The 9,128-nt window shown below is 47.3% G+C and overlaps 1 protein-coding gene and 1 pseudogene across 1 annotated transcript; both read right to left on the bottom strand.

Annotated features, from left to right (window-relative positions):
• Nucleotides 1-2,121: 2,121 nt before the first annotated feature.
• LOC123084807 (uncharacterized) lies at nucleotides 2,122-3,015 on the bottom strand. The gene is made up of 2 exons (XM_044506350.1): nucleotides 2,341-3,015; nucleotides 2,122-2,232 (listed from the first exon to the last, which is right to left on the bottom strand). The coding sequence occupies exons 1-2, from the start codon at nucleotides 2,953-2,955 to the stop codon at nucleotides 2,164-2,166; spliced, it is 684 nt and encodes a 227-aa protein (XP_044362285.1). The 5' UTR covers nucleotides 2,956-3,015; the 3' UTR covers nucleotides 2,122-2,163.
• A 1,540-nt stretch (nucleotides 3,016-4,555) lies between these two features.
• LOC123084723 (ubiquitin-activating enzyme E1 3-like) overlaps nucleotides 4,556-9,128 on the bottom strand; it is a 44,444-nt pseudogene continuing 39,871 nt past the window's right edge.

The following is a 9,128-nucleotide window of genomic DNA, read 5'->3' as shown; positions in this document are numbered from 1 at the left end:
CAATATGCTTTTTGTAAAATATACTTTGTATTTTTTTAGTCATAAGAAAGTCAAAGTTGAATCCAAAATACAAGAGGGGTTAATAAACCCGGATGGAGGTAGTATCTACAAGACAATGACTATGAAGTTGATGCCCTGACCTATCTCCTCGCCTTATAAAGGGGGGCAAGGCCTAGGGTCACAAGAATCCTACCAACCTAAGCCATGCTCGGTAGGGGAGTCCTTGGTGTGCCTACCAAGGTACTAGATTTCTTGCACAGGGCTCCTTGCATTAGTCGCAGGCCTTCTAAATTGTCACGGCCCGCTGGCCCCTAGGGACAGCCCAGCATCCAGTTTGCCATCTGACGGGCCACCCAAGGTGTAGCGCATGTTATATAATTTGTAGTTTTTAGTCAAATAGAAAGTCAAAGTTGGATCCAAAATACAAGGGGGGCTAATAAACCCGGATGGAGGTACTATCTACCAAAACGTTGACTTCCTTGACCTATCCACTATCCTCGCCTTATAAAGGTGGACGAGGCCTAGGGTTACAAGAATCCTACCGACCTAAAGCCATGCTCGGTGGAGTCCTTTGCGTGCCTGCCAAGGTACTAGACTTTCTTGGCGAGGGCTCCTTGCGTTAGTCGGAGGCCTTCTGAATTGTTACAGCCCGCTGGCCCCTAGGGCCAGCCCAACATCCAGCTTGCCATCCGACGAGCCACCCTAGGTGTAGCGCACCATCATATGGTGGAGTCGTGCACAAGTTTGGGCTATCTGAACATGCCTTAGATTTCATATCCCAAATGAGTAGGGGATTACATCAACAACTTATACTCCCACCACCCACAATATTTGGCGCATTTTTTATGAAGATAGTGGGCAGCAGAAAGACCGATTTTTGATTGAGATGCCCCCACTAGGTCTTAATTGCGGCCGTGAAATCTTGCCAAAATTGAGGAAAAGCAGGCCATTGATGGCTGAGAGAGGGATCAGTGTGAGATGTGAGGAGAGAGAACACATCGGATGTAAAAGCTAGATCATTAATCGCCTCCTCACATAGATTGCCTATAATTACTCTCTACCACAATTTAGAGGGGCAAGATTAGAAGTTTGATTCATTTGCGAGCCTTGGTTAAATCGTTTGAAGTTTATGCCGCCTATTTTGGGTTGGAGATATGATACGAATCTTTTGGGTCGAGTTGCATGGGAATGTATTATGAAATACATAATTTCAAATAGACAATAAATGACTTGAGATGAATCAATGGTACTAGGAATACGAATAACAAATGAATCTGATAGGTTTGGAAGTGCAAAACATAGCATTGTCACAAAAGACATGAACACTGTAGGAATAGTCGCTTTGGTAAAACAAAGAAATAACCCCCCTTGATCCCATCAAAAACGCGTGCACGAACTGTGCCCATGCATCAGCCCCACTCACACCCAGAAAGCGCATGAACCATGCAGCGTCATCGAACCCTGGGATGCTCCAGGACGATGATAGGGACCACCAAGGGTTTGGATACATGTATGTCATTCAATTACCTCACTCGGGTCTCCCAGACACGCCAACCCCATGAGGAATCAGGAAACAAGTGACGAACTACGCAGCACCCACTGGCAAGGCCACGCGGTGCCAGGGTTTTCGAAACTTTTTGGTCCCGGCCCCACATGTCAACCAGCTACAATGCGACCAAGCAGTACCGGCACTTGCCATAGCAGTTAGCTAGCAAAAACATCTTCTAGAGAAAAAATAGCAAGAAATTGTATGCATGAAGTTGGTACTAGCATTGATATTGCAATAGTGATGTATATGAATGAATGTACTATCATCAATGAACATACTAACTCGAGCATCAAGAGAAATGCAATTACTAGTACACCACATTATGTCCTTCCAATTGCTGATGATACCAAAGTAACGAACCACCACTAGTGCTATTACGGAAATGAATATCACAGAGTACAACTCAAAATTAGAAATTACTAACAAGTCATCACTTGCTGCTTACAACTAGTTTCCTGGTGGGATCCATACAAACCAACTCTGATTCTATCTGAACAATTAATCGATGGATTATGTAGCTAAAAATGGTAGCACTGAATTGAATGTGAACTGTGATCTGCGAATTCACTTTGCTTGCTTACTGTCGGGTGGAGGCGCTTGTTGAGTTGACAGGGTCAGTGATTGTCCGGCACCCGGTAGGACTCCATGTTGATCTGTGATAACCACGCGCCAGGAAATAGCAGCTGGGGACAAGAGCGTTTATGGAATTAAAATGGGTTCCTAGGGAGGAGCAGCAGGGGCTGGAATGTAAGGGGGTCAGGGGAGGGAGCAGAGGAGGCACGGGAACTCACATCGATCTGCTTTTGCACTTTGCGGGGCCGACCGCGAGGGTGGCTACGCGGGAGTGCACCGGTGAGGCCGTAGATGTCTTCCTCAATCTCTCTCACGGAGAGTGATACGGAGAACCGCGGCCTCTTGAGCGCATCCGCGCGGACCGACCGCCGCTCGCACTCAAACGCCTGCTGCAACGCGCTCGCAGCGGTCGTGGCCATGAGGGATGGCATCGCAAGTCGACGTGGGCGACCAGGGCGTGCCTTCAACGGCTGTGGAGAAACCGCCTCGGTGACCTCAGGGTACTTGTCGACTACGGGGTTGCCGGTGCCTGATGGCTCTGCCACCTTGCCAAGGCCAAGCTGTAGCCTCTCGTTGACATCATATTGCTGATTTGAGGAGGAACCCGTGTCCGAGGCAATAATTTTGCCATGGCGGTTGACGGGAACGCACCGCAGCCGCCGTTGACTCCCCCATGGCTTGAGCATTGATGGCAGTGACACCAGCCTCCCTCGGTGGGCACTCGACGGTGTTGGATCTACCTCCGCGGCTCCGTCACCTGCCCCCCTAGCCCCACCTTCCTTGGTGCGATCCGATGGGAAAGCCGCAGGCGACGGCTCCGCCGAGTTCACCATGGCTGGGGGCGATGTCGTGCTCACGATCGCCGCTTTTGCAGCCGATCTAGATCTGGCTGCGGCGGCAATGAGAAGGGTGTGGTGAGGACGAGATCTAAGATATGACGAGGACGAGGGTGGGTTTGCTTGCGGCATTTAAAGCATGGGTTAAAGGGGAAATAGATGGATGTGTCATTGATAAGTAACCGGGGGGGGGGGGGGGAGCGTGTGTACGCGTGAATTCAGGGGGGGGGGTACAATGAGGTTTCCCCCTATGCTTTATGTCTTTTTTGGGGATTTATTTATGGAACAGTGTGTTTTTGCCATTTTATGTTTACTTTCTTTTTTTCCGGGAGAAAGTCATGTGTGTACACTCCATTTCTCTATGAATTTCTCCCTCTAGACCATTGTATGGATCACCGTTTTTAAAACTAATCTTGCAATGTACCTTCCTGCGTAGGGAAAAAATTGCATACAATGCAATGCTGATCTACACATTTACCTTCATGTTGGAATGATCCTATTAAAAGAACACTTTAAAGCTTCATTCTACAGCGAATCTAAGGATATATTTTTTAATGACGTGCAAGACGTGTTTCAGTAGTCAAATTGACAACCTAAAACCATGCATATGCCATACAAAACTGGATATAGTAACCATGCTCATAAGAGCATATCCAGCAATATGCCAACCCTGCCTTTTTAGGCTTCTGGAGGCCAAAAAACCTCTCTAATAGCTGCCCAAAAACTCCAACATGGTCAAAAACGTTTTTGCGTAGCGTAGCCCAAAAAACAGGGCACAACCGGCTACATATATGCAAGGTTGCTGCCCAAAAACGCCAATCAACCCCTCGCTGCCCAACCGCCTCTTTACCACAACCCCCTGTAGCCAAATCCTGTCGCCGCCGCTGCCACACTGAATCCGACCGATTCCGTCCGGACCCAGCCACCACCAACACCATCGCACCTCCCCGCCGCATGGGTCTGCCGCCTCCCGAGGGGTGGTGTCTGCCGAGGGGAGCGTTTGTTGCCATTAAGTTTTGGCTCCATAGCATGTGTTTGGATTGGCACATGTAGAAACTCAACTCTTTTCCATTTCCTGCTTCCTGAACCTCGCTTTGAACTTGCTGGCTACAAATTGGCTAGCTCTTGTATTTCCGTTATGTCAAAGCAATGAAAAGGGATCAGCCAAGTTGATTTTTTTTTGCAAAACTGCTAGATACAGTTTTGCTTAACCACAACAACAATATGTTCATAGCTTAACTCCAGGGATAAAGAAGAATAAAGTGATGGTTGCAGTGAGGTACTGATGTATGTGAGGTAAAAATTGTAATGACTCGATGAACACATCTTCAAGCAACCCCAAAATATCAATCCCATGCTACCCAGTGGATAGGCTATGGTTCATTCATCAAAATATCAGACAACATCGCACACCTGCAAATACTTGGCATGCAACAACAGAGCGGAAGGACCCACACAAAACGCCATGGATATCTATCTAGGCTACCAATGCAAAAAGAAACCAAACCAACCAAGAAGAGTAGGAATGTTTCAAACATCTCTCCACATGAATTCTTTGCACAATCGTCTATCCTCACAATAGAGTGACAGCGCCTGCCTATCGGATGTAAATGGAGATAAGGGAGAGATAAATGTCATTCCCCTTATATCCTCACAAGCCACAACAAAATCAAAATGCTTCCTGTATGCTGGAACATCTATCTAGATCCCTGTGCATCGGGACCATGGTGTTGGTATAGCAAGGATGTGCCACAAGAGACACTGTAAGTAGTCAGGACCTTGCCGCTTAACCGCTTAGGTAGTTCTGGCGACAGTAATGTTGCCCTTGATAGACATCGGTCCCACATTGTTCGTCTCAAGTCTTGATGCTTCACCACCTTGGGCGGAACAGGTTCAGCCATGGAGAACATTGGTAGTCCCAAGCTTGCAAATGTATTGCGGTAGTCTTCAACTGCGTGATCACCTGCCAGAACCTTGTAAAGCTCAAGGCACACAAGGCATGTGGCCATGGCCATCGTAGTTGCAATAGCTGGAATGATTCTTCCTGCAATGAACTTCGCCTTTGAAGCAAATATGCCCTAGAGGCAATAATAAAGTTATTATTTATTTCCTTATATCATGATAAATGTTTATTATTCATGCTAGAATTGTTGGGGAACGTAGCAGAATTTTAAAATTTTCTATGCATCACCAAGATCAATCTATGGAGTCATCTAGCAACGAGGGAGAGGGGAGTGCATCTACATACCCTTGTAGATCGCGCGCGGAAGCGTTCAAGAGAACGGGGTTGATGGAGTTGTACTCGTCGTGATCCAAATCACCGATGACCTAGTGCCGAACGGACGACACCTCTGCGTTCAACACACGTACGGTTGGGAAGACGTCTCCTCCAACTTGATCCAGCAAGGGGGAAGGAGAATTTGATGAAGATTCAGCAGCACGACGGCGTGGTGGTGGAAGCAACGATGATCTCGGCAGGGCTTCGCCAAGCTCACGGAGAGGGAGGAGTGTCACGGGAGGGAGAGGGAGGCGCCAGGGGCTAGGGTGCGGCTGCCCTCCCTCCCCCCACTATATATAGGACCCCTAGGGGGCGCCGGCCCTAGGAGATGCAATCTCCAAGGGGGGCGGTGTCTAAGGGGGGTGGAGTGCCCCCCAAGCCAATTGGGGCGCCCCCACCCCTAGGGTTTCCAACCCTAGGCGCAGGGGAGGCCCATGGGGGGGCGCACCAGCCCACTAGGGGCTGGTTCCCCTCCCACTTCGGCCCATGGGGCCCTCCGGGATAGGTGGCCCCACCCGGTGGACCCCTGGGACCCTTCCGGTGGTCTCGGTACAATACCGATTACCCCCGAAACTTCCCCGATGGCCGAAACTTAACTTCATATATATAAATCTTCACCTCCGAACCATTCCAGGACTCCTCGTGACGTCCGGGATCTCATCCGGGACTCCGAACAACTTTCGGGTTACCGTATACTAATATCTCAACAACCCTAGCGTCACCGAACCTTAAGTGTGTAGACCCTATGGGTTCAGGAGACACGCAGACATGACCGAGACGACTCTCCGGTCAATAACCAACAGCGGGATCTGGATACCCATGCTGGCTCCCACATGCTCCTCGATGATCTCATCGGATGAACCACGATGCCGAGGATTCAATCAATCCCGTATACAATTCCCTTTGTCAATCGGTACGTTACTTGCCCGAGACTCGATCGTCGGTATCCCAATACCTCGTTCAATCTCATTACCGGCAAGTCACTTTACTCGTACCATAATGCATGATCCCGTGATCAACCACTTGGTCACATTGAGCTCATTATGATGATGCATTACCGAGTGGGCCCAGAGATACCTCTCCGTCATACAGAGTGACAAATCCTAGTCTCGATTCGTGCCAACCCAACAGACACTTTCGGAGATACCTGTAGTGTACCTTTATAGTCACCCAGTTATGTTGTGACGTTTGGCACACCCAAAGCACTCCTACGGTATCCGGGAGTTGCACAATCTCATGGTCTAAGGAAATGATACTTGACATTCGGAAAAGCTATAGCAAACGAACTACATGATCTTTGAGCTATTCTTAGGATTGGGCCTTGTCCATCACATCATTCTCCTAATGATGTGATCCTATTATTAATGACATCCAATGTCCATAGTCAGGAAACCATGACTATCTTTTGATCAACGAGCTAGTCAACTAGAGGCTCACTAGGGACATGTTGTGGTCTATGTATTCACACATGTATTACGATTTCCGGATAACACAATTATAGCATGAACAATAGACAGTTATCATGAACAAAGAAATATAATAATAACCATTTTATTATTGCCTCTAGGGCATATTTCCAACAGTCTCCCACTTGCACTAGAGTTAATAGTCTAGTTACATTGTGATGAATTGAACACCCATGCAGTTCTGGTGTTGATCATGTTTTGCTCTAGGGAGAGGTTTAGTCAATGGATCTGCCACATTCAGGTCTGTATGTACTTTACAAATATCTATGTCTCCATTTTGAACACTTCCACGAATGGAGTTGAAGCGACGCTTGATATGCCTGGTCTTCCTGTGAAACCTGGGCTCCTTGGCAAGGGCAATAGCTCCAGTGTTGTCACAGAAAAGAGTCATTGGGCCCGACGCATTGGGTATGACTCCTAGGTCGGTAATGAACTCCTTCACCCAGATTGCCTCTTGTGCTGCCTCCGAGGCTGCCATGTACTCCGCTTCACATGTAGATCCCGCCACAACGCTTTGCTTGCAACTGCACCAGCTTACTGCCCCACCATTCAAAATATAAACGTATCCGGTTTGTGACTTAGAGTCATCCAGATCTGTGTCGAAGCTAGCATCGATGTAACCCTTTACGACGAGCTCTTCGTCACTTCCATATACGAGAAACATATCCTTAGTCCTCTTCAGGTACTTCAGGATATTCTTGACCGCTGTCCAGTGTTCCATGCCGGGATTACTTTGGTACCTTCCTACCAAACTTACGGCAAGCTTTACATCAGGTCTGGTACATAGCATAGCATACATGATAGACCCTATGGCCGAGGCATAGGGGACGACACTCATCTTTTCTTTATCTTCTGCCGTGGTCGGACATTGAGCCGTGCTCAATCTCGTACCTTGCAATACAGGCAAGAACCCCTTCTTTGACTGATCCATTTTGAACTTCTTCAATATCTTGTCAAGGTACGTACTCTGTGAAAGACCAATGAGGCGTCTCGATATATCTCTATAGATCTTGATGCCTAATATATAAGCAGCTTCTCCAAGATCCTTCATTGAAAAACACTTGTTCAAGTAGGCCTTTATGCTTTCCAAGAATTCTATATCATTTCCCATCAACAGTATGTCATCCACATACAATATGAGAAATGCTACAGAGCTCCCACTCACTTTCTTGTAAATGCAGGCTTCTCCATAAGTCTGCGTAAACCCAAACGCTTTGATCATCTCATCAAAACGAATGTTCCAACTCCGAGATGCTTGCACCAGCCCATAAATCGAGCGTTGGAGCTTGCACACCTTGTCAGCATTCTTAGGATCGACAAAACCTTCCGGCCGCATCATATACAATTCTTCCTTAAGGAAACCATTAAGGAATGCCGTTTTGACGTCCATTTGCCATATCTCATAATCATAGAATGCAGCAATTGCTAACATGATTTGGACGGACTTCAGCTTCGCTACGGGTGAGAAAGTCTCATCGTAGTCAACCCCTTGAACTTGTCGATAACCCTTAGCGACAAGCCGAGCTTTATACATGGTTACATTACCATCCGTGGCCGTCTTCTTCTTAAAGATCCATTTATTTTCTATGGCTCGCCGATCATCGGGCAAGTCAGTCAAAGTCCATACTTCGTTTTCATACATGGATCCTATCTCGGATTTCATGGCTTCCAGCCATTTGTCAGAATCTGGGCCCGCCATCGCTTCTTCATAGTTCGAAGGTTCACCGTTGTCTAACAACATGACTTCCAAGACAGGGTTGTCGTACCACTCTGGTGCGGAACGTGTCCTTGTGGACCTACGAAGTTCAGTAGCAACTTGATCTGAAGTTTCATGATCATCATCATTAACTTCCTCTCTAGTCGGTGCAGGCACCTCAGGAACATTTTCTTGAGCTGCGCCACTTACCGGTTCAAGAGGTAATACTTCATCGAGTTCTACTTTCCTCCCACTTATTTCTTTCGAGAGAAACTCTTTCTCTAGAAAATATCCATTCTTGTCAACAAAGATCTTGCCTTCGGATCTGAGGTAGAAGGTATACCCAATAGTTTCTTTAGGGTATCCTGTGAAGACGCATTTTTCCGACTTGGGTTCGAGCTTTTCAGGTTGAAGTTTCTTGACATAAGCATCGCATCCCCAAACTTTTAGAAACGACAGCTTAGGTTTCTTCCCAAACCATAATTCATACGGTGTCGTCTCAACGGATTTCGACGGAGCCCTATTTAAAGTGAATGCGGCAGTCTCTAAAGCGTAGCCCCAAAATGACAGCGGTAAATCGGTAAGAGACATCATAGATCGCACCATATCCAATAGAGTGCGATTACGACGTTCGGACACACCATTACGCTGAGGTGTTCCAGGCGGCATGAGTTGTGAAACTATTCCATATTTCCTTAAGTGTGTGCCAAATTCGTGACTCAAGTATTCT

The sequence above is a fragment of the Triticum aestivum genome, chromosome 1A (assembly GCF_018294505.1).
Source record: "Triticum aestivum cultivar Chinese Spring chromosome 1A, IWGSC CS RefSeq v2.1, whole genome shotgun sequence".
NCBI classification, from domain to species: Eukaryota; Viridiplantae; Streptophyta; class Magnoliopsida; order Poales; family Poaceae; genus Triticum; species Triticum aestivum.
The sequence above is the reverse complement of the archived record's forward strand: the minus strand, read 5'-3'. Positions and strand labels throughout refer to the sequence as shown.

Coding starts and splice junctions, on each gene's coding strand:
- LOC123084807 (XM_044506350.1), bottom strand. CDS start 2,955: ATGGTGAACTCGGCGGAGCCGTCGCCTGCGGCTTTCCCATCGGATCGC. Junction 2,233..2,340: donor AAGTGCAAAAGCAGATCGAT/GTGAGTTCCCGT, acceptor TCTTGTCCCCAG/CTGCTATTTCCTGGCGCGTG.